This window comes from Camarhynchus parvulus, chromosome Z (genome assembly GCF_901933205.1).
Source record: "Camarhynchus parvulus chromosome Z, STF_HiC, whole genome shotgun sequence".
Taxonomy (NCBI): domain Eukaryota; kingdom Metazoa; phylum Chordata; class Aves; order Passeriformes; family Thraupidae; genus Camarhynchus; species Camarhynchus parvulus.
Genome location: NC_044601.1, coordinates 19,372,939 through 19,399,194, shown reverse-complemented (window position 1 = coordinate 19,399,194; position 26,256 = coordinate 19,372,939). Strand labels below are relative to the sequence as shown.

Sequence of the window (26,256 nt, the reverse complement as noted above, 5' to 3'; positions counted from 1 at the left end):
GGAGTTAACCTCGATTACCTCGTGCTGCCCTCTGATCCTTTCCTGTTTCTCTCTGCTGTCTCTACAAGGACGTTGGGCAATAGAGGGAGGTTATGTACTTAACCCTATTTGGTTATGGCTGTGTGAAACCAATCCTACTCTCAAGTGAATAAGAAGCTTCGTTTTATGCTGCATTTGAACAAAGGAAATCACAATAGTGTCCCAATATTTATTAATAGTTTCCCCCATTGCCGTTGCAAATTCTCTCAGAACTTATTGCATTGCCTCCAAAGATGTTTCTGCACCTCTGGGCAGACACAAGCCAAATAATTTTAATCAGGGTAATTATTTCAATCTTATAAGTGATGTAATTCCAGCAAAAATTAGCTTACCACAGGATAGCAAACTCTCAGTAAAGCACAGTAGGTAGCTGTAAGCAAATCCCCTGCTGTCATGACCTAGGTAACTAATTTACAGCCACAAAACAGACTCGTCTGTACCAGTCCCAATCTCTTTGATTGCAGTGTAGATATGCTCTAAATCAGTAAGGCTTCTTATGTCTGATTATGACTGATATATATGAAAGACTGGTATATTTCCTATACAATGCATTTGACACATCTACTAAAACAAAGGCTGCTTAAATTAATTGTCCTATTTTTTGCAAATAAAAGGCTGCCAATGTATTTATTGGGTAACATTTGTTCCCAATTGTAGCCATCAGAAGGTCAGAAGAAGTTCAAAATTACATGATGGAGTTTTTTGTTTGTAAGAGATGGGATTTTTATATTAATGCCATATTTAAAATGTATTTATAAAACATTTGAGCTTTAACTATTGTAGTTCAGATCTGTGCAGTTTTATAACAGAGACATTTTCAAATTTACAGTTAAAATTATTTGTCAGGAACCAAGCAGAGATGCATTTTAAAAGGAAAACTGGATAATTGCATCATGATAGATCTTTTGAGTCCTGTTTATTTTTACTCTCAAGGATATTAAATCAATACAAATCTCAGAACTGACTCTATTCACTATGCGAATGACATCTGTGATAAGGTTTGGATTTTTTTCTCGTTTTTGTGAACAGTATATGTAGATGTAGCATTGAAGTGGACAGACTGTTTAAGCAGAGTTGCAAAGTTAATGGTATGGTTTACATCAGGTGTAAAACGGGAATAGCAACACATATCTTTGTAATATTACAGGTGAAAAGTGTTGCAATCATTTGTTATAACTGTGATAAGGTCTTCCTGCTATTTTTCTCCCATCACCACTGTAATTCAAAAATCTACCAGCTGTCTCCTTCTGCTGGTTATTATTGTACTGACTTTTAGAGGATTTACACTGCAATTAAAAGACTGAAATACAGATACTCTGCACTGTGGAGTGTGACGCCTTTTGACACTGTTGGTAGAACTTCCATGCAATTTTGTGTTAAGAGCTGCTCATAGTAGTACAATTTTGGGTCTCATTCAGATCATACTTACAGTGTTCAAAACTCCATTAGAATCTGAGGGTTTGTTTTCGTCATTGTTTGTTTTGAACATTTTTGAACAAAATGCATTTTAGATTGAGAAAATGTCACAAAACATGACATTTAAATTTAATTATTACAGAAAGTATTTACAATTGAACTCTGTTATTGCTAATGATTTACCTGTAGAGATTGGAATGGATTTAGTTGAGAGTCAGAACTATATTGGTAGGAATACAGTAATTGCTCCTGCATTTTCACTGATTTTGATATCATAGGTAAGAGGATAAATCTGAACTGTAAAGTAAAAAAAGTAGGGGGAAAAGAAAGAAGAAAACAGGAAATGTAGTTTTTGTCTTTTAGAAGTGCCAGACAGTGTGAATAATACAGGATATCCTGTATATATAGTGAAGTCAAATATGAAAAGCATACAGGGCACACTCTTTTTGGTATTGTCATGGCAACTGTACTTTTCCAAATATGCAGCAGCTTAAATTTCCAGAGACTGGGGAAAACAATATCTGCAATCTGGACCTATTGCCTGCACTATTGGTAAAACACATGAGGTTTGGTGAGCACCAGGACTGTGCACCAGGACTTTTCTCTACTGCATTGTTCCAGATTTCACCTGCTTGCTACTTCACATTTCACAAAGTGACATCTAGAAGAAGTTACATGCTGTTGGGATGCTTTCAAGAAAAAAAAACAACAAACCCTTTGGAGCTCAGCAAAGCTCAGTGACCCAGTCTATATCTCACTGCTGAGCAAAAGCTACTGGATATTTTTGGGAGCAATTTCAATTACCACTATAGCTATCTCTACTTGCACATTGCAAAGAACAGTGCCCCAGGACCCCGTTCCTCCTGCACTCACAGGGACAGACTGCACTGACCATTTTGATCTTCTGTGTGCTGAACTTCCAGTGATAGCAGCAGAACTAAGTGCATAATAACTGAAAAGTATTTACATATCAGTGTATCATACACTGGCATCAGTATCAAAGTGGAGATTATTACAGAAGTGAATGTTTTGGGACAAAAGACACACACATCCGTACTAAAACCAGGCCTCATTAGTCACACTCAGTGCAAAACTACCCCTTAAAGCATGGAATGCTCCTGAATGTACCTCATTATTAAGACTCTGGTAAGTGTCTTTTCCTCTCAGTCAGTTTGTTTATTCATCCTTGATTCCAAGGATTTGCTCAATTTTCTAGTAAGTATAATATATTTCCTATCCAGATGCCACATGGGATTACTAGACAATTTACTTATCTGGACAAAATAAATGTCTTTCCTTTGAAGCCTGGAGTAACTCAGATCCTTCTCTGCTCTCTACCGGAGAATGAAAAGTGTTTGAAAAAAAGAAGCAAAATCTGCCCCAGTGACACACTATCATATTCTGTTGGAGGAGCCTCAGTATTTCTTGAAAGAATGAGTCAGCTGAGGCTAGAATCACAGTGCATTAACCTCTCCTGTCTCCCTCCTCCTATACTCCCGGTTTCTTGGAGAATTTTTAGACCAATTTGAACAGGCTAAGACGACAGTCCTGGAATTGCAGCAGCTCTTTGGGCTGTCTCCATACAGTGTCTTATCTGAAGTTGGCAGTGACTCTGTAATAGTGACTCTGTAAAAGTTAAAGCACTTTTCAGCTTTGCCTCTCACTTTTTACTTTGATTTTCTGCAGAAAACATTGGCCTCTTTAGTTTACTGTTGTTAGGTGGAGCGAGTTGAATATACTAAGCAACAAGGATCTTGAGTTTAGGAATGTTTTCAGAATAACTATAAAATATTAAATTTACGTTATCCACAATGTGTTGGAGGTCAGTTTGCCCTCAGAACATAATGTCTGACAATTGTGCTTTCTTAGTGCGGGTTAGAAAAAGAATATAGTAGACTTAGGAAAATATAATAATTTTAGAAGTGACACATTTCAACAAAGACATAAAACTGTAGGCAGTACCGAAAAGAAGCAAAACCTTATGAAACCATTACTTCATTAGGACAAATATTTTATGTTTTTTAAAAGACTCCTTATTAAAAAGGGTGAGCTCTAGGATATTCATGCTTGCGTGAAATCATAAATCTGTCATTTGAGAACAAGAAGTGCTTTTTTCTGTGGATAAATTGATTTTTATTACAGCTTCATCAAATTCTTTGAAAACAGTTAGTCTGAGGGTATTGCTAAGAATTGGCTCACAGTTATTTTTAATAAACTCTCGTCTTACAAATATAATGGTCAAACCAGCCTGGAAAGTCAACCACATACAGTAAGTACATGGTCTGTGAGGCATTAAAAAGAAGCTGAACCAGGACTCATTTGTTTACTATCAGCAAGAGGTTCTTCAGGAACCCCTTGCAAAAATAGGTATTTTCTACATTGCTTAGTTTCGCTGCTCTTTCTTTAGTATGTATTCCCTTTGCCCTCAAAACCCTGGAGTAACATGCATCTGACACTGCCTCCCCACGCTCCGGCGGTCAGGGGGTACCAGCTGGCCCAGAAAGGGCTCAGATTTTAACCTGCCTGCAGATACATCCAGGGTTTATTTTCCCCAGGAAAAGGAGGAAGCTGGTAGAGATCTGTACCCCACTGGGAAACCAAAGCTTTTCTATCAGGCAGAGGGGAAGCAGGGAAGTTCTGCTTAACTCAGAAAAACTGTGTAGCTGTACTCCCTATTATTCTTTTTGTATTTAAGCAGAGAATTTTTGTGATTGTGCATGAGGGAGAAAGATACAGGGAAGGAGTGGAGAAAGGTTACACTTTCATCATGTTTTCTGGGTCTCTCATTTAATTTAGCCTTATCTGTGTCTTTTAGATTGCAAGCTCTTAGGTGCCATGTGTGTCTTTTATGTGTGTCTTTAACTGGGGTACAACAGATAACTGGTTACAAATTGTTGGAGTTTCCCAAGGAAACAATTTTTCGTTTTCACGTGAATGCTCAGAAAATAAAACTTTCTGCAAAAAAAAAATGTTAGTTTCATGGAAATTTCTCATGAATAAAACTTAGGGGAAAACAGTTCAAAATTATCTAAATATGAAGTTCCTACATTTTCTAAACAAAATATGTATTTCTCAGTTCCAAATTCCTTTAATTTTTAAGGCACAGTAAGCTTTCAATTAAACTCTTTATTTTGGTTTATAAAATCTTGAAATAATCCAAATTGAAAAAAAAAAATGAAAATAAAAACCCTTGCTCCAAAATATTTTGTTATTTTTATTGCTTTGCAACCATTGTGCTGTTTTGAACAGATCCAGCAAAATAATTTTACAGGCAACCTTGCTAAAAATTATTGATTTCCCCTTTGCTATAAATTTTGAGGATGCAGGAAAATCTTCAAAATAATTGATTGATTTTAATTTTTTTAAATTTAGTCTTGAGGAGAAATAAAACTTGCTTTACATAAATCATTTTACTGCTAAAATATTCAAGATGGATTGTAATCACTGGTTCTATTGGTTTTAAATTATTTTATCTACCTTGAGTTCCTTTGTAAAAAAGTGGTCATTTAAGGCCAGCAGATTTGCTACACAAACTGCTTAACTATTTATGCTTCATCTGTGTTTGCCTATATAAGCCACCTATACATTTTCACTTATTCCTGTTTGGGACAAAAATTTCCCTTTTACAGAAAATTATTTTTGGCACAGGGAGGAGAGTTGAGAAAAACTGGAAGGATAAAGGTAAGGCGTATGCTTTTAAAGGTGAAAGAGAATAATGCAGAATAAGTAATAGTGACAGAGGCCAACACAAGTCTTTGGAATCAGTCCTTCATTTTCACTCTTATGAGGTATTCTCAGGTGTTTTTCTGTCGCCTGATAGGTTGAGGGACAGAAAAAACAAACATGATGAAACAGTGGCTGATGGGAGACTAGAGGAAAGTAAAGAAAATTTTGGGTAACATTGGTTAGCTAAATAAGAGAAAGTTACAATTATCAGGAAGAAAATTATTTCTTTATTGATTTGGAAATAAGGATAGAGAAGGACCATAGCAGCATAAATTATATTCATATAATAAGGTCACCTGTTTGGAACCAGAGTCACGGAACCAGCACAATGCAGAGATCCAAATGTACCATTTGTAGAGTATATATGTGCTGCTTGCAATTTTAGGAGTGGCAGTGATTGATTCATTCCAGGAACAAGCAAGCATGCCTGCTGTTGAATTGCCAACACCATTACAAGCCAGCGTCTCTGTATTGCTTGGACATCTCCAGCCCCAGCACTGCCTTTGTTAGACACCAGACAGCTTTTCAGAACTGCCTGAAGCCCCTCAGAATGCAGCTTGGCTCTCTGCTACCCTTTTTGAGAGAGGCTGATGTTTATTTATTTGTAAACCTGTATCATTCTAAATTTTTTTAAAAAAGTGTCCATGAGTTACATGTAGTCCAGATTAAGAGCATCTTTACTGCTTATTTCTAGATCAAATCTATCTGAATATACTCTTTTTTGGCATGGATCTACAAAGTGATTACCTAAAGGGGAAGTGCTTTGTTTTTTTTACCATTCATGTAATTTTCCAAATTAAGTGTTTCCATTCTCATCCTTTGAGGCTCTCAGTCAGGTTTTAATTTTCACAGCATGAAGATGTGATGAGTACATGAGCAGTTATTCAGATTTGCTGGTCATAGCCTGAGATTAATTACAGAACACAGTTTTGTAATAATGACTTTGCCAAAATCCATCAAACATTGATCCTTTTCTGTATCAGCAAAAATGCAAATGAAAATGATTATGGAGAGCTTGAACTGAAGAATATTTGGAACCTGTTGCATTTCATCCACCTCAATGGATAGGCAAAATGTTGTAATGATGAGTTCACCCTTTATTTGCTGTATACACAATTGGTGACAGTGGTTTTTATAACTCTAAAAATTACACTTAATAAATACGAGAAGAGACAGATTTTCTTGATTACATAAACCTAAATATTTATTCAAGATTTCATGAGAAGTTTGTCTTAATTTAAACAGAGCCAGGGCTGCTGAATGGGTGCCATTTTTTTGATGTGGACACAAAACAAGTTTTAGTAATATCCACACTCATTTAACCAGTAAATGTTTTCTACTAAGGCTTTGCTTGGGCATGGTTTGCCTACTGCAATCAAAATGAAACTGAAGTCAGCTTTTCATAGATCATATTTAAGGGTTTTATCCTTCATTGCATGAAGGATCGCTGGCTTTAATTAAAAAAATCAGAAGAGGCATGTAAATATTGCTGCTGTAGTTCAGAGAAATGCAGCATTACTTTTGTTTTCCCTTTTGGTATTGATGTATGTAAAAGTTGGAGACACTAACACATTGTGGATATTGCTGCTGAGAAGGGGAAAGGAAAAAGATAGGTTTGAAACACAGCCTGCGAGATGGCACAAAGCCAGTGCACTGAAAAATGGCAAACGTCACATTTAACAGCTGGACACAGAAATATTTCTCTTTAATTTGGAAGGAGAAAATTTTCTTCACAGCAGGGCACTCTCAAAAGAGTACAACATCAAAGAGGGTGGGTCTCCCCAGTCAAACATCATCTGGCTCCAGTGATGGAGCAAAATGAATGAACTGTCAGGACTTTTTTCCAGTGTGTATGTTTTTGCCAAGTGAAAAGTAAAAGGTTTAGTGGCTTGTTCTGATCACAGACCAAATCCTGATAATGGAAAGCTGATTCCCTAAAGTCTTCCTCTGATCAGCTGACAGGCAATGTCTGAAAAAGACCCCATATTGATTGATGGTCCACTTTGTATTGATGGCCCCTGCCACCCTTAGAGATAAGTGAGATATGCCAAATGCTTGACAGCTCTGGAGGGCTCCTGTGATTGTGTCTCAAGCAATGTTCTAATCTAACGTTATAATCCTCACAGAAACAAACACACTTCTAAAGAAACTTAGCATGATACTTACCAACACCAGACCTGCACTTGGGAATGAAAAAAACCCTTTTCACATTCTCTACTATGATGTCCACTAGCAACATCAGCACAACTTTACTGCACTCCTTTTGTTTGCTTCTTGACTCTGACTTCAGCCCCAAAGAGGCTGAAAACTAGCCATTCATGTGCTATCTTTTTCTAACAGTCCTATGGTTTAACAAATTTGAAGGAATAATAGACTCTAGGAATTTTTTGATATGAAAACATGGCAACACAGTTTGTACAGCCATTACTCATTGTTTTATGAGGAATCTCAGGCACAGTTTATCATATACTTTATTACTTGACCTTTTAATCATCATCTGGGGAACTTGACATTCCAGACATTCCAAAATATTCCAAACTAAAAATATCACTGTGCCTCATTATTTAAAACTCACAAAGGAACTAAGTATATTTTCTAAGGTATGTAATTTTTACTGAAATTCCTCATTTATGGCAAGCCTTAATGAGAAGTTTAGAAAAGGATTGAAAGAATTATCTGTGGAGCCTGTATTGTAGTAGTAAATGGGTGCTCTGCTGTGAAAGATGTTCTACACATACACTGTAAACACTGTCCCTACCCATATTTACTTACAAACTCAGAGTGAAGATAAGCAAATGGTGCAGAAAAAATGTTATCAAACTCCCTGTTTTCTACAGCTGCAGGATCAAGACTTTAAGTACTTGCTGTAAGCCATGTGACAAACCATTTTCAGGGCAGGAGCTAAACCCAGGCATCTGCAGAGCAATTCAAGCGCCTGAATGGAGGTGTTTAGTGGAATTTTAAATCCTGGAAAGTATCTAAGACATACAGACAGGGTTGACAAGTAATGCCCAGAACTTTAGGATAACTGCTTGTCTTCTGGAGCAGTCACTGGAACTTTAGTGGAATACTTGAACTCACCGGAAACACTAGTTTACACACCTGAACTTAATTTTACACATCTGAATATAACTATATAGTATTTCCCTGGTCCAGGAGCAAACCTTATCAGTGATCACAACCATTACATTAGGCAGCAATACATGTTTAGAACAAAGTAATGCTCTTGACATTTCTTGAAGAGGAGGCTACTTGTGGACAGGCTTTCTTTTCAGAGAGTATTTTCACATGTAATGCATTTCTGCATGAGGGTTGGGATTTTTTATCTAAGGTTGGATGAGACCATTTGAGTCACATAGTCCAACCTCCCTGTTCAAGGAGGGCTTCTTAGAGCATGCTACTCAGGCTTGTATGCAGACAGCTTTTAAATATATCCTTAGAAGGACACTCTGCAACCTCTTGGTTCTTCTAATTGCTCTAATGGTCACGGTAAAATTGCTCATGGTAAAATTTTTCTTCCTATTCATGTAGAACTTCCTGTACATCAGTTTCTGACCATTGCCTCTTGTCTTTTTGCTTGGCACCACCAAGAAGAGTGACTCCATCCTCTTGACACCCTCTCTGCAGATCCCTTAGAATCTCAAGCTGTTCTGTGCTCAAGAAGAGAAGTTCCTTTATAATCTAGTTCTTAAAATGCTTAAAGGAATATGGTGTTGGAGCTTTTAAAAATCCTAAAGGTAAAGAAAATAATGAAAAGCCCCACGTGTTGCTAACTGAAACCAAAGTCAATTACAGAATGATAATTGTGCCGTATGTTCTATGCACTGTATTTCAGTATTTCTGAAAATACCCCTAATCACTGAGTCTGAGATTTGTACATATAAGATCTGCTACCTCTCTAGAAGTACTGATTCATGCACAAACTACAAAAACACAGTTTAGAACAGCGCTTTGAAAAAGCACTTTACAGAAATTATAGGAATGAGGGATGAAAAGCTGTGCCATTCTTGGGCCATCAGCTTCCTCTTACAAGCAAGGTAAGCACTGAATTTGAAGAACAGACTCTCCATAGTTTTTTCTTTCTTATGTGTAAGAATCAGGGCAAATGAGAACGATTTTCATTGATGAGTTTCTTTTGGTCCACCAGAGTGAGTTCTCTGGGGATGACTCTGAGTCACCCCAGGAGTGTATACATGCACACTTGTTTCAGCTGCATTGTCTAGCTTGATGCTGAATGATTAAATCTGCTAAAATCATTCTGGGATATTTGGTTGTGTAAAGGAATGAAAAACAAAATGAAACAAACACTTTTTAATTTCACCTTTCAATGTCTAATGGTTTTGAGAACCTCCAAGAAAACGGCTTAAGGTCTGCCATTACCTTGCAAAGGAAACAGTTCTTTGTTTCCAGAGGCACTGGGAGCAAGAAAGAATCGCTATAACTGTACTGATTGTCTGGCTCCCAATATAATTTTACAAGCTTCATTACTGAGTAAGTTCATTGATTCTTTTCGGTCGAATCAGAGTTTTTAGTATTGAGCCCTTACTTGTAACTCCTTCCCTGTTATATTTACCAGGATTTGCATTTACCAGTCAACAGGTGTGAGAGTCTTTCTGGGTTATCTCAGCTTTGATAATTTGCTTCTCTGTTCTTAAACATCTTTTCATTTTTAGTCTGGTTTCTTTCTCAGTCTTTCTGAAGAGTGACCAGAGGGCCTAGATTGGTAACATTTTTCTCTTCATGCTCCATGTCCCACATAGAAAAGACTGGAGAAAATCACTTCAATCTGTTGCCTCCACATGATCTTCTGGTACCAGGGCTGCACAGGAAGGCAGGGTAGCGAGCAGGGCAGTGAGCAGGGAAATAACAATGTTAAACAAAAATGTCTCCATTGCAGAATGACTTGTGGCCAGAGCACCACAACTTTCTTTGTCCTATCACTGGACCTATCAGGAGAGCGCAGAATCACACTCAGGGAAGGCCCTGTGATGTCAGTGGGTACTGCAAGGGCACTGGTATTTTACAGATCTGTTTACATGTGTTCAAGTTTCCAGCTTCATGCATAGAGTTTTTTTCTGCTCTGTGTCTTCCTCTCATCGCCCTGGTGTTGAGTAACACTGTTGCATTACATGAAATTCTTTCCTATTCCAGGACCTCCACGGGCTAATGTCAAAACAAACCACGGAGACTTGACTTTAAAAAAAGTAATTTTATGAAGTCCACATAATCAGCAGGGCATTGCTTTCATGACACTTTCTGGAATAAGGCCCCAATCCTCCAACTGCTTACACAGATGCTTGATTTCACACACGAGTAGTCCCATTGAGATCAATGGGACTACAACATGTGCAGAAGTGTTTGCTGGACTGAGGTCTAAGTGAGAGATGAAGCCTTTCACCTAGCACAGACAGTTCAAACCAATGTTTATAGTTTCATATGCCATAACCCTTTGAGAAACATTAAAACTAAATAGCTTTTAATATTATTTGGCAAGTATTCTCTTTTATAAAATTTGCTAGATGATGCCTGCTAGATTAAAGAGAAAAACATTGCGTAGATATTATAAGATGTACACTCTGTATCAGATATGGTTAATTTTAGAAAATTGCTTTGCATTGTGTGAACAGCCAAAGAAGACCATTGGCTGTCAGGATATATTTCTGTGCTTTTTCATAGAGGGGTTGCATTCAGTTGGACAAAAATTTTCCTTTGACTTTAACTAGTGAGGCCTCCTGAGATTTCCTCCTTGCTCATTTATTTCAGATTTCTATTTTGTCAATTGCTTTGGAAAACTTGATGATAATTCTAAGTATAAACAAATTGCATGTAATACAAATACTTCAAGAAAGAAAAATCATACTTCGAATGGATTGTTGCATTTTCTACATGGCAAGGAGATACCATCAGTTGTTATTATAAGAATAGAAGCACTTCAAAACAAGTAACTAGTTATTGGCATGGATTTATTTCATATAGATGTAAAGATCATGGTAACTGGCTTTCATTTTCTGTATAATAATAAACCAAAGCATTCTTATCTCCTCCTAAGACAACAAGCTTGAATGTTATCTGAAATATATTTATATTTTTGATTCTGCTATCTGCCTATAAATAATCTGAAGACATACTTTAACTGGTAAAGCAAATCAATTAGTCTTATCAAGAAACAGTGAAATGTATGAGAAGTATTTATAACTAATGTCTTTCTGAAATAATGACCATGCAATTGAACGGGGAACCTGTCCAAACATTTCCACTTATAGCAGAATGAGGTTGATGACATGCACACTACTATGGTTGCGTACCAGTTTTACATGTATAGTTGATTATTACAGATACAATAATATTTATTAGGCATCAAAACTGGATTTATCAGAATATGATGGATATTGTCTTTATCCAGGCTGTTCAGCCTGTTCGCTGTATAGGTAATCTGAAAGATAGCACATAATTTACAATATATTTCAATGTTTGAGATGTGGTTTTTGCAAAGGATGTGATTATATATTATTACTATTGTCATAAATCAACATCAGTTTTTCTTTTTATTAAAATAATTTGGAGTTTTCTGTGCATTTTAGTTTGTGTCTGAGCTGCATTATATTTCATTTTTCTTTTATACAGTGGGACTAAAGAGTTCTTAGAAAGCTTGCTGAATACCCTTACTTGGTTATCAAGTTAGTGAAAGAAATGAGAAAGAAGTTATGGTTATACGCATGATTGTTTCATTCAGCGTGTAACAAGGAGAAGACACATACTTAGAAGGGCCCTCCTGTCCTAAAGCAGATGTCCAGCACCTAATATTAAGGCATTAAAAGTCTAAAAGCATTCATTCTTTGAGCACTTGTTGCTATCAATATGAACCCAGCTGTATTTTGATTTTCAGCCTAAACTATGCTCCTTAAATGTAATATTTTCAATGAAGTGCTAGTATCTTCTCTCTTTCAGTTCATGCAGCATCTGCTAAATGTTTCCAACTTTCTAGATAATGAGGTCCTTTGGTGGTGTGCTGATTTCAAAGCCAGGTGCTAGGCACCAGCACACTACACAAAATCCAACCTAAATGAGTAAGTTATCAAGTCATGCATACAATTTAGTTTCCTTTCAGTTTGACATGATTAGAAGCTCTAACAAATAAATAATGTATACGTGTCATAATAAACTCTGGAGTTCATTGGCATTTTGTTGAACAATGACTGCCTTAAGCAAGTCAAATAACTGAATTTTACTGTTCATTTATCTGAGTTTCAGGGCTTTTCAGGAAAGAGGCAGCTATTTCTTCAGCTGTATGGGAGAGGTAACCATCCTTGTAATTTGTTCTATTGGCTGTAGAGCTGTCTTCTACCAGTAAAGCCACTTAACACTCTTCCCCCCTCTAAGAGAGCTTACGTGTATTCAACTTTACTTACAGTACTAGTTCATTGCAGATAATGAGTAAAGTGCTGCAGAGTGAATTAAAAAAAAGTTCAATGAAGATATGGCAGTTTCCTTCAAAAGGAGATGATGTTGATGACAGGATTGAGTGTTTATGGGTAGGAGCTAAGAGGAAGGACAATATAGCAGATATTCTGGTGGAAGTCTGTTTTAGACCATCCAGCCAAGATGACGAGGAAGGTGAAATATTCTATAAGCAGCTGGGAGAAGTCTCATGATTGCCATCCCTTGTTCTCCTGGGAGACCTCAATTTAGTTGATGTTTGTGAAAATGGAACAGTGTAGAGGGGAAAAAATCCAGGATGATTGTGGAGTGTGTGGAAGAGAACTTCCTGACACAGATGGTGAGGGAGTCAGCTACGGAATGTGCCATGCTGTTTGTGAACACAGAAGGACTTACAGGTTATGTGATGGTTAAAGGCTGTCATGAGCACAATGATCACAAAATGATTGAGTTTTCAAATCTCAGAGTTGTAAGGAGGAAGATCAGCAGAACTGCTGTCTTGGACTTCCAGAGGGCAGACTCTAGCCTGTTTAGGGGACTAAGTGACAGAATCCCTTGGGAGGCACTCTTGAAAGGCAAGGAGTCCAGGAAGGTTGGATGTGCTTTAATAAGGAAATCTTAAAGGAACAGGGGCAGGCTGTCCACATATGCTAAAAGATGAATTGGTGGGGGAAGAAGATTAGCCTAGTCAAAAAGAGAACTTTGTCTGGAAGTTAGGGGGAAAAAGAGAGTTTGTGACCTTTCGAAGAAAGGGGCAGGCAGCTTCAGAGGATGTAATGAAATTATGCAGGGAGACAATTAGAAGGGCCGAAGCCCAAGTAGAACTTACCTGCTGTAAAAGAAAATAAGAAAGGTTTCTATAAAATGTAGCACCTTAAGGAGAGCCAAGCAGAATCCCTTTGGTGGATATGTGAGGAAACAGTGACAAAAGATGAGGAAAAAGCTGAGGTACCTTCTTTGCCCCAGTCTTTAATAGTAAGACCAGTTCTTCTCTGAATAATCAATCCTCTGAGCTGTAAGACAGGTGTGGGAAGCCAAATGAAGCCCCTGTAATAGAGAGAAAAATTGTAAGAGATCTGCTCCATTTGGATATACACAAGTCTGTGGAGTCAGATGGGTTAGACACAAGTCTTGAGGAGCTGGAGGAAGAGCTCACTAAGCTATTTTCAATCATTTATAAGTGGCCTTGGCTCATCAGGGAGGTTCCAGTTGACCAGCAGCCAGCAGACATAAAGCAAAGTTACAAGAGGGTCAGGAAAAAGGATGCAGGGAACAACAGGCCTGTAAGCATGGTCTTGGTGCCAGGGGAGGTCATGGAGCAAAGAACCTTGAGTGCCATCATGCAGACAACCAGGACTGAGCACAGTCAGCATGGGTTTATAAAGGCAGGTCCTGCTTGAATGACCTGGTTTTCTTCTGTGAAAGCGTGACATACTTCACAGATGAGGGAGCGGCTGTGGGTATTATCTACCTTTTCTTCAGTGAAGCCTTGACACCGTTTCCCACAGAATTCTGCTGGAAAAATTGGATGCTGATGGCCTGTACTCTTCAAGTAAAAAGCAGAAACTGGCAGTGTCCAGAGAACAGAGATGAGTGGTGCTAAATCAGCTCGTGGCCAGTCATAAGTGCTGTTACCCAGGGCTCAGTGGTGGGGAACAGCCCTGTTCAATATCTTTATCCGTGATATGGATGTGGGGATCAAGTATATCCTTTGCCAGTCTGCAGATGACACTAATTTACACAGTAGTGTTGATCTACTGGAGGGTGGTGAATGGACTCTGCAGAGGGATCTGGACAGACTGGATTGATGGGCTGAGGCCAAGTCTGTGAGGTCAAACAAGGGCAAATACTAGGTCCTGCACTTTGGTCACAACAACCCTACATGATGGTACAGGCTGGGGGAAGAGAGACTGGAAAGATGTCCTGGTGGAAAAGGACCTGGTAGTGCTGGTTGACAGCAGCTGAACATGAGCTAGCTGTGCCCACATGGCCAAGAAAGCCAATGGCATCCCGGCCTGTGTCTGCAGCAGTGTGGCCAGCAGGAGCAGGGCAGGGATTGTGCCCCTGTACTGGGCACAGGTGACACCACACAAGTCCTGTGTCCAGTCCGAGGTCCCTCACTACAAAAAGGACATTGAGGTCCTGCAGAGAAGGGCAATGGAGAAAGGTAAGGATCTGGAGCACAAGTCCTGTGAGGAGCAGCTGAGGGAGGTGGGGCTGTTTAGTCTGGAGAAAAGGAGGACTGGGGGGACCTTACTGCTCTCTACAGCTGCCTGAAAGGAGGATCTAGGAGTGCACGAGCTGGGGTTGTCTCCCAGGCAACAAGTAACAGGGAAAGAGTAAAAAAACCTCCAACTGTGCCAGAGGAGGTTTAACTTGGATGTTAGGGAAAAGTTCTTCACCAAGAGGGTTGTCAAGCACTGGAACGGGCTGTTCAGGGAAGTGATAGAGTCACCTTCCCCAGAGGTATTTTAAAGAAGTTTAGCTGTGGGACTTAAGGACTTAATGCAGGGACCTCAACCCTGCTTGGCTTGGCTGTGCTGGGTTAAGGGCTGGATTCAATGATTTTAAAAGTCTTTTTGCAACCTAAGCAATTCTATGGTTCTATAATTGCACACATTTTACAGACTGTCAGCTTAATAGCCAGACTTGTAACCATTATCCTTTTTGGCATTGTTTTCAACTTCTGTTCAGGTTAGACACCTTTAGAAAATGTATTGTTTTTACATCAAAAGCAGGGTCTCACAATAGTGAGATTTGCTTAATATAGAGCTTATTGAGTTCTGATGTCCAAGTTAGTGAAGAAGAAGCTTCCAGTGTAACTGTGACCTGTAGGTTCATGCACTGTTACAGAAAGGATATAACTTGTATGGATACTACTACATCTAACATGTCTGGTTACAACTTTTTTTACCATATTACCGGTAGTTTTGGATACATATTTGCTATCTTTGCATTGAAGGCAAGAGTAAATCTTTAGAGAGGAGAAGACTCATAGTAAATGATTTGAAAATTCTATGATTTTATGCATATGATATCAATGAGAATAGCAGTGAACAGCAAAATGCAAGAGTCTCTACAATGGTTAGAATTAACTCTTGCATATTTTGTGGCTTTCCTCACATTTCTTTTGATATCTTGCAACATAAAAAATATTCTAATAACTACTTTTACAATATAAATGTGTCTCCAAAGAAACATTTTATTTTCAGGATCACTCCATTCCCTGACTGCCTGAAGTGAAAATGAGCAGCCAAATAATTATCTGCTTATACCTTTCTTACCTGACTAAATGGAAAAATAAAATGCAAGAATTTCTAAAGATGTAATAGCAGGCCATGGAAAGAGAACAAGGGAAGGCAACAGATAGAGAGGGAAGAATTTCAAAGAACTATTTTTGCGCTTGCTATCGCTTCTGTGAACTAGTTTTTAATTGCTTCATAACTTGGCTTTCTGTGCAGCTGTGCCGCTACATTTGAGCTGTTTTAATCTAAAATTTTGTGGCATCTATACCAGAAACGGGGGCAACAATTTAGCACTGGATTAGATTTGCCCTAATGATCCAAGTAAGCAATACTGATTCTATCAGTACTGAAGTTATTGAAGCTTTCCAGAAATCTCTTTAGCACTCACCTTGTCTTTTATTACTGCTTAACTCTTAGATGACTCATGTTTATATTACTTCTGTTATTTATGCTATGGCTGTTCAGAGATTTTAGAGCATCACTTATATGGCATGCAGTGTGCTTTTGAAGTTATTACTGCCATTGTGCGTTGCTCTTACAATTGTGATTAAAGTATCTATGTCCTCTAAATAATTATCCTCAACCAATCCAGACATTGGAAGAGGAACCTGCCCTCTATTTATGTCTCAATTACTTTATAAAGGGGTGTTTGCAAGGAAAATAACAGAAAATACTGAAAAGAGAAGACTTGTATTCTGATGACTATGCTTTTGACTTATTTTCCTGGAAAATGAAGCATTTTCTGTTGTATCCTGAAGTCAAAAGATGAAATTCATAGAGGAGAAGTATGTATCACATTCTGAGTCTCTTGATCTGCAACATACCAGTAGAATATCTGTAAACAGTCAAGAACCTATTAAGAAGATAATTAACTATAAGGCAACTGCTAAGGGGGGACCATAATGCAAATCAGATGAGGTGAGTGCAGATCTCTTTTATCAGATTCCAGCCTGTTCCACAATCTGGTTCATTCCATTACAAAACAAACAAAAAACCACAACAAAACCCAAACCCTTAATATCCAGCAAAACCAAGAGTTATCAGGGTCCAGTATGAAGCTTAGGTAACACTTCCAAGTGCAATCAAAGTAGAAAAATGAAATAACTAACTCTGTTTCCACCACTTGGATCAGTGACTATGTGAGACACAGAAAAAATAAATGCGAAGTCTGAAGGGACTTGGAGAAATGGTATTCTATTTTGCCATGAGGCTATTGCAATGTGTGAGAAATTTATGCCGGTGTAGATGGAGGCAATGATCAAGTGAGGTAGTCAAAGGCTTCCAGTAACATCAGTTTATCACAGGTTTCTGCAGTATTTTCTGTAATAGAAAGTATGGCTGTTTAAGGATGTATGCATGTGTAATAGAGATGTGGGTAAATATGTATATCCATTGTTAAATGTAGTGCCTGTGTTCACAGCTTGGGCTACAAGTTTGTTTTTTCTTTGTTATGGCAGATTATGGTTTGCTCCCTCATGAGGGTTTCTTCAGGCAGTTATTTCTTCACTGGTTTTCTGATTTATAAAACTGTAAAATGAATAAGAACTCCTGCATAACAGTGACATGAAAAATAATAACCATATCTGAGTTTTGGGGTTTTTTTTTTCCAGATTTTAACCTGTATTGTGCAACCTGACAAATAGATTCAACACAGTATTGTTATTTACCTTCCAAGCCTAGGGCTTCTTCTTCTTTACAGATGGGTTTACAATCCTGTAAGAAAAGAGCTAAGAGTGCTGTTGGATAGATGATGACTTTGCAGCAATGTCAGTAATATCCCAATATGGCCAAGGAAGGCATAGTGTCACTTTATGCATCAGTACTTGCAGAATAAAGTATTTGAAAATACTTAGTCTTACAGCACAGTCCTTCCAGTTCCAGACCAAGGCCCAGGAAAGACCCAGTCCTATGTTTTCATGACAGATTTTAATTTTTTATATCATTTAATGACTGTCTGTTTATACAAAGCCCTGGATAGAGCCCTGTGTGTTAAGACATGAGTGTCACTACTGATTATGGCAGACCTCTTTGTCTTTCCTGTTTCATATCATCTGGGAATTAGGAAGTTATCAGCTCTTTATTTATGGGAATTGTTTTTGCATCATGTTAAGACATATATTGTTGTGTGAATAAGCAGCATGTAAATGGATAAGTAATAAACACTGCTGAGAATGTTTGCATAGATATTGCCAAAATGGTTTCAGCCAAGTACTTAGTCATTAATTTTTCCTTCTCTTCCTTTTTATACGCTGATGTCGTGTAGAACTTTTCCAATTTCTTCACAGATTTTTGTAGTTTAGCATATTTTGCTCACATATTGAGCATACATTAAGATATTTGCTTAAGAATAGGTCCTTGCTGATAACCAGCATGTTAGCATTTATACAAAAATCAACTTAATCACTGGGATTAAAGTATTTGTTTACTTCTGAGGACTCCTGATTCTCTGACTTTATTCCACTCAGGGCATGTTGGGGTAGCATCTTGCTTATCCAACACAGGAGTATCTGGCCAGGTTCCACCTGATCCTTGTCACAGACACACAGGAAAAAAGGATGAGAATCGCCATAGATACTTGATTTCTGTGTCTCTCCTGCTCTTGCAATGGACATATTCCTCCTGATTACTCAAAGTCCCTCTTGGCCAAAAATAAAAGCAAGGGTGGTTCCTGAATTTGAGACTCTCCTTTAGTGGAGGAAAAAAACTAGGTTTTGATTCCTATGTATATTTTTGTGTGAAGTATAGGAAACCCTCTTTTAAAAAATCATAAGTATCAAATATAGTCACACAATTTTTGAGATTATTCCCTTGATATTGAAATAGATATTCAAGATTGTTAATCTGTATTTACTAGAAATGTTCAATTCAATGTAATAAATGTGCTTCCTCTTTAGTTAACTGAATTAAACTTTCAAGAAGACATCAATTTAGGCTCACAATTTCAAAAGGAATAACATTTCTGGGGAAGGATGTTAAAGCAAATGGTGTTCATAGAGGAGCAAAAGGCATGAAAATGAGATTTACTTCAGATAGGCTCCTAATTGTTCAGATGTATTTGTGAGGTTTGCCAAAGCAATTGTGTAACAAGTAAAAACCTTGTGAGATCACACACTTTTAGTAGGATTAGACCTATCTAGATAACATTTTTCAGCAGTCAGGGGGTAGGTATGCATAATACATTTATCTTTTCACTTCAGAATCTCCAGAGCAACTCTATTCTTGACTTCAGAGAGAGCATCCACTTTTGAATACAAACATATTACCTTTTTTTAAATTTAAATCAACATAACTGGCTCTCATGTCCTTAGCAGGGATGTCGTGTTTAGGAAAACAACAATTCCCTCAGGACTAGTTTCTCATTTGGTACTTCAAAAAAATTGTGTGTCTCAAGGGAGCTCCAAAAGGCATCATCAACTCCATTTTTCCTTCTAAGTCTCATTTGTTTTGATATTATGGATCATACAACTCCCTAACATATCATGTAAGGCTGCTGAAGTAAATACTCTTGCTGCAACTGAGATGTTAAGGAAGGGATCCTTGTTTAGGGATTGCTACTGCCCCTTGATCAGATGTCCCAGCCATTTTATTGCACACTTTACATCCAGATTTTCTTGTTTATCTGGCAGTTCATTATTTAAGGCCAGCTTGTCAAAATAGGTTAAATATTCTTTGGGAAACATGGTCACATCCTTGAGACACCACAAATATTTTTAATATGAAAAGATTGGCTTGATAAGAGAAACAAGATAAACTTGCATCTCTTAAAATATTTTTCTGCATTTTTATGTATATTTCTAAAAGTATCAGTACACGGATGACAAACTACATGGCAATAAAGTCCTGGAAAGAGAGACACCAGCAAAGCAGCGAAAATGATTACTGATGATTTGTTCTAACTACTTGACCTTGTGCCATCTCCCCCAGATATATGACCAAGATGGGACACTGCAGCACTTTATCGATGGTGGAGAACCCAGTAAGTCGAGCTGGATGAGGTACATCCGATGTGCCAGGCACTGTGGGGAGCAGAACTTAACCGTGGTTCAGTACAGGTAAAGTGATTCTTGATTCACCCAGAGACACAAAATGAGAGTGTTTTATCAGGCTGTGACCATCAGGAGTACTTCTGCCTTTGATTGCGAAGAGAGTATCCAAGCTTTGGAGGATGTGCTGACATGGGGCAGCACACATGGGGTGAAGCTCCAGGGAGCGAGGGCAGCTCTGTGTCACTTGTGTGACCACCCCGCCACACAGAGCTCTCTGCACTGTTTCAAACAGCCTCAGCAGAGGCAAGCCAACACAAGCAGTTCTCCACCCTTAAGAGGGATGCATGTGATAGGGGAGGGGGAAAAGTGGCACCCAGAGGCATCCTGAGGGTCAGTCACGAGCTGTGCACACACCTCGAGCTCTTTTGTTGAGTGCACCTGCTGGCCAAGACTGCTAGAGCTTGTGCCTCTTATGCTGCTGGCTAGAGAAAGTCAAAATGCAAAGAAAAATGTAAAGAAATTATGGTACATTTTGCTTTGTACTTGCAAATAGATCCAGAAAACCCAGACAACACATTACATAAATACATGATCTCAGCTATAAACAAACCTTTTTCCTGAGAATCAGAAGCGACCGCTTGGCCTTATTAAATGTGGTAGGAAGCACATCAAAGAATGCCCCAGGCTTGCCAGTTGCAGTGAGCAATGATTTTTGCTGGTTGCTTTAGAGAGCAGAGTGTCTTTTATTTAGGAAAAATCTTAAACTTATTTAAACTACCTTTAAAATTAAAAATAAAACATACAAAAGCAAGCTAAAATAAAATATATAAAGTTTGATTATACCATAGGGATCCAATTTAACAATGGTAAAATTGTTCAATTGCATTTTCAGCCTTTTTATTCTCTGGCCAGTTGACTAAACAATGCTGCAGTTAAAAAAAATAACAATCTTATTTATACATTACAAATCTTTTATTATATACTTAGGTATCTGCTATCTATAGCTAAAATACCATAGGATTTTAAAGAAACACACTGGGTAATGAATAAAGATTGTTGTGATGAAAGAGTATTTTTGTAGGTATCTTGTGGACTATTTCTCTATGTGCTGATGTGTGCGTGCACATACATATATAAAAATAAGAAAAAAATATATGCGTACACACATATATATAGATGACAAAACTAAATGAAAAGCGAACATGAGAAAGTCATTACACATCTGTCAATATTAAGTGGATTTTACAACTCTCCTTTCATGATGGAGTTTTTACTTAGAGTTCCCTCTGTTGATCTGTTTTCGATTACTTCAGATCTTTATAAAATGAACTACAAAAACACAATTTAAAAAACTGGCATCCATCACCAGTGACTGCATCCAAGTGTAAGAAAATAGAAAAGTTGGACACTGAAAAACCAGCCTAATTTTTATTGTACATGGACGTCCTCCTCACAGAAAGTCAGCTGGTTTAAATTCATTCTGTTATGATTTGTAATATCTAAATGGAATTTTCTTCAAAGTGCTCTTGATTGATTGACCCTTAGCTGAACGTTTTGTTTTTATTTTGAGGCTGACAATAATGTTTGTTGGCATGTGTTCTGCTTCAACTGCGTTGGGACGCCATGAAGCTATCTTTATGAGTCATCCAACCACAATACTAAATACATGTCAGCAAAGGAAATATTATCCGAAAAGGGAAAAATCCCTTTGATGTACTTCAGCATGCAGAGATTTCTGCGAGTTTTGGAAGCTCTGCACACTTGTAAGGGACGGTGTACGCTTACACTTTTTTTTCCCTGCCTACTCCAAGCCCCACAGACCACCCATTGCTCAAAAACAGTTCTGCTCTTTCAGCGGCAAAGTGTGTCATTTGGTTTTAGCACATTCATTTGCTCGGCTGCTGTGTTTATGTTAAGGGAAGCCAAACTGAGAGATGAAATGTTACAAGGGTGAAGTACAAAGTAGACTCAATTTTTCTCAAGTTAAGAGATGCCGGTAATTTATAGTGTGGCTCCGATTTTCATTTTTATGTAACAGTGGAAAGAATTAACTAAATGCAAAGCTCTGGGAAGAAAGAGAGACAGAGAAGAAGAGGAGGAGAAGGAGGAGGAGGGAAGATGAAGGGGAGACACAAAGAGGAGAGTTTTTGTCAGATATTCATAGAAGGCTAAGAAAACCGTTCTGCTTAGCTAGCAGTGCCCTCCTGAGACAGGGTGGCAGTAAGCGAGGAAAATAACAAGATAAATGAAATTTTTGCAGCTGCTAGTAAAATATTGAGAATCTGCACTTTTTTATTGATCTTTATGATCCTGTTGCCAAGAGCCACTTTGCGGTGACAAAATATGTTGACAAGTGCATATCTCACTGCCATGAAAAATGTGGTAGAAGATTCTCCTTATGTCTGCAGTGTTATACAAGGAACAAATTGCATTGCTACAGCCAATTCTTTATAGAAAGTCTAAATTTAAGGCCTACCAACCCTAAACACTTTTATCTTGAACTTCAGAATAATGTTTGTAGCAATTCTTCACTCAGAAAACTGGTTGAGGCCTAAGTTTTTTTTGGTCTGTAGATGTTTTTCTGCCTTACATAAGCGGTTATAAAAAATGTTCATTTCTTGGTACTTTGACTGTATCACTTTGGTATGTAATCCTTCAGCAAGAGTGGACTGTTCTTCTTGTATATATTGAATTTCTATCCATCTCAGAGGAGTGTGTTTTACTGTTCCATGTGAAGCATAAGGGAGAAGCCACTGCAAACTGATAACATTTGTCTTTTATCCTGTGCCTGATTCTAATCTAGCACAGTTTTTGCTGCCATGTAAATGTCTTAACTGCAGAAGTATCACTCTGAAGCTATTTACATCAGTCCAAGATCAGGATAAGGCTCTTGTTTTTATGCTAAAGACATAAGGATTTTTCCCTTCCCCCACACCGTGTTCCCACTTCAGTGGTCTAGAAATACCCAGTGTTCTCTCACAGGAACAATGAGATACACACTTATGGTAACACTGATTTACACATACTAAATCATTGGCACTGCCCTCACATTCCATGTAGTGGAAGATTTTAACACTGCATGATCCAATTAATCCCATTTTTTTATTTCCCCTAAGTCAAAGTCTGTTTTTCTCAAGAACCCAAGGTCTCTCTTTTAAAGGTATATTACTGCCATGAAAGGTCACTCCACATGCTATCTCAAAGGTCTTGCTAAATGTATTTATTAGTTTAATTTCTCTTCACAAAAGAAATGTTGTCTACCCTAAAATAGGTTAACTTTTGCAGGTGACAAATGCAAAGCTGTTTAAATGGCTGTACTTGCTGATCTGTGTACACCACTCAGATGATTATACCATGTAAGCAGAAAGTATCATTCTAAAATCCCCCTGAAATACACTTTGCAAGAAAATACCTGTATTTTAATGGTATCTTGGTCCTTCTGAAACCTTAGCATTCAATATATGCTAGATACAACTTGTCTGTAATGTTGTTAGCTAGTGCTACAGGAACAAAGTCCTTCTCTAATGACAGATTTGGTTTTAACACAACCAGTAGGTTATTCATTTAGTTATCTGCAGAAATGCTTCCAAAACAATGAATTTCTACTGTAATACCATGTGCTATAAGATGAGAATGCTCTATTCCTAAATTATGCCATGTTTTCTTTTTTCTTGATTAGGTCAAATATATTCTACCGGGCTTGTATAGATATCCCCAGGGGCACTGAGCTGTTAGTGTGGTACAATGACAGCTACACATCTTTCTTTGGAATCCCTCTCCAGTGCATTGCACAAGATGAAAATTGTAAGTTCTTTCTTGCATTTCTACCTGTGTAAGCCATAATTCCTCTTTCATGCCTAATCAGATACATCATAGAGCATTTTACAGGGGGCTCTGTCCCTGGAACTTCAGCACCTGTCTGGATGGAGCTTTGAGCAATCTGTTCTGGTGGTGTCCCTGCCCATGGCATGGAGCTAGATGATCTTTAACGCCCCTTCCAACTGAAACCATTCTATGATTCTCTGATTCTATGGCATTTAATGAACGTTGCAGTATATTTAAGGTGAGGTGATACACTTACACTGCAAAATTACGGTATGGTTAGAATCACTGCTCTGTATCAGTGATTAATTAATGTATTGCAAACAAGTTTGTTTGGTTCTCTCAGTTGTTACTAGACCTATCACAAACCACTGTCTTGCCAAAACAGTAATGCATTGCAAGCCAACAGGGCCTCTGTTGGTGATTTTTTTTTTCTATTACCTTTGAGCATGTTGAGAAAAGCTTTGACTGGCAGATTAAAGACATTAGATCCTTGTGGTTAAACATAAAACCCTACTTTTAAAAATACCGGCTGAATGTAAGCACCCTGAAATGACAATAAATCTCTATTCCATCCTGACCATCCCCAGTTTCATCCATTCTTTTACTTGTTCTCAACATTTTATTTTTAGTTTGCTACGGATCCTCACTAAACTAAGCATGAAGAGTTACTTTTAATACAGACAAAATCTAGTGCTGGATACCTTTGTCTGTAACAAAAATGGGTGATCCAGGCACATCCTTCAGTTCTACTGCTTGTGTGTGAGACTTAGTTAGAGCTTGCATCCATTTTGGCAACTATATGTATCTATATAGTGGAAAAAAACAAGAATGGACCTGTTGACTTTGGTCTAAAGTAACTCTGTGACTGCCCACACTCAGAAAATGATGCATAAGGTGCATGTTTTTGGTCCTGTACTTGGACACTTAAACAGCATGAACTGTTAGGAAGAACTAGTGTCTTGCAGAACTTAGATACTAAATCATGCAGCAATTAAGCAGCAAGATAGCAGGGATTAAAATGTTGAAAATAAACATCCTTTCTCATCTTGAGTTTTCTGTTGAGTGTGTTGAGTTTGAGAAAAGTTTAAAAGAAATTTAGTTTCTGGCAGAAATATTTGCTGATGAAAGCCATGCCATGCCATACACTATGGAGTGTACAATATAGAAATATTATTTTTTCTTTCAGAAACTCAAGACTACAAAAAATTTATTTGAAAATCATTATGGATAATATCTATAAATATTGTCTCTTGCTATTTCTCTGTGAGACAAACTAGAGTTTCATCCATAGAGACACTGACATGAGTAGATGAAATTAATCTCTGACCATGGAGCCAGCTGCAGACTGGTATAGGACTTCAGTCCCACCTAAACTCCCAGAATGTACCTTCTGCTTATCTTCTGCACAAGGGTATTGTCAGCAGCACAAGTTCTGCCTATATTCCTTAGGTCTTTAGTAGCCTGATCTCACTGCTTCTGTGGACTTTTATAACCACAATTTAAAGAAAATAAAATAAAAGAAAAAGGTGATCTCCTTCTTCTGAGTATATTGAGGCAAAATGATAGTATACAAATTGCTCCTGGTACTGAAGAGACATAGAAGACGTATTCTGTTTCTGGAAACTTGAGATAGACAGATACGTGGATGCAAACCTACTTAGAAATGAGATTCTCAGATACTACAAAAAAGAATAGATTAGGATGGACCTCAACTGACATAACTTAAATATCTTCTAATAATATAATATTGGAATCATTATGATTGATCATAGATATTTGAACAGAACTCTAAAGGCAACTGTCATGATTCAAATTATTATCAAATATTAAGTTGTGGTTGTTTTGGGGATTTTTTTCTTTGTTTGTTTGTTTGGATTTTTTTTACATTAAATAATATTGGCTGATTCCGGCTTACAACTGAAATTCTCGTGTTTGCTCTTAGAAATCATGATTTACTCATGTTTGCTCTTATCATCATGATTTACCAAAACAAAATTGTAGTTTCTAATCATCAGTTTAATACATGCTATGTACCTATTTGTATATATAAACAGTTTGTAACCAAATTTGTGTACAGAGACTTATATGTATATAACGCATTTAATTTAAAAATTTCCATGAAAATAATAGCGCATGGGCCTGAGTCTGCCAAAATTAGAAAGCATTAGAAGTTACTCAGTCCAATGGCCTAAATGATGTTTATTTTTGCATTGTGGTGCAAGCTTTGGTCAGCTGACTATTTTTCCACAGCACTCTTGTATGATCTCTGTATGATCTACATGGCTCTCAAGGTGTGAGGCAGCTGTTCAATTTCTTCTACTTGCTTGACCTCCTGCCTTTCTTATCAGAAAACATTCAAATTCAGCACTAAATCACTTCTTTGTGAAAAGCATATTGCATTTGTTGCTGAAATATCTGAGTGCGTCACAAGCCATAGTTAATGGACGATCATAAGACTAGAAACAATTTTCATGGGACTTTAAAGCATTCTTATGCCTGTTTTGTAGGTGGGAAACTGATGCACGAAGATCTCTCTGCCTATGCTTTGCAGTGTTTCATGGTGACCTACCTGCTATTAACCT

At 37.7% G+C, this 26,256-nt stretch overlaps 1 protein-coding gene across 1 annotated transcript in view; it reads left to right on the top strand.

Annotated features, from left to right (window-relative positions):
* PRDM6 (PR/SET domain 6) overlaps window positions 1–26,256 on the top strand; it is a 76,187-nt gene that overhangs the window by 30,658 nt on the left and 19,273 nt on the right. Inside the window, exons 4-5 of the mRNA XM_030968981.1 lie at window positions 19,788–19,915; window positions 23,529–23,653. Coding sequence (XP_030824841.1) covers window positions 19,788–19,915; window positions 23,529–23,653 — 253 coding nt within the window. The remainder of the gene's footprint in view (window positions 1–19,787; window positions 19,916–23,528; window positions 23,654–26,256) is intronic.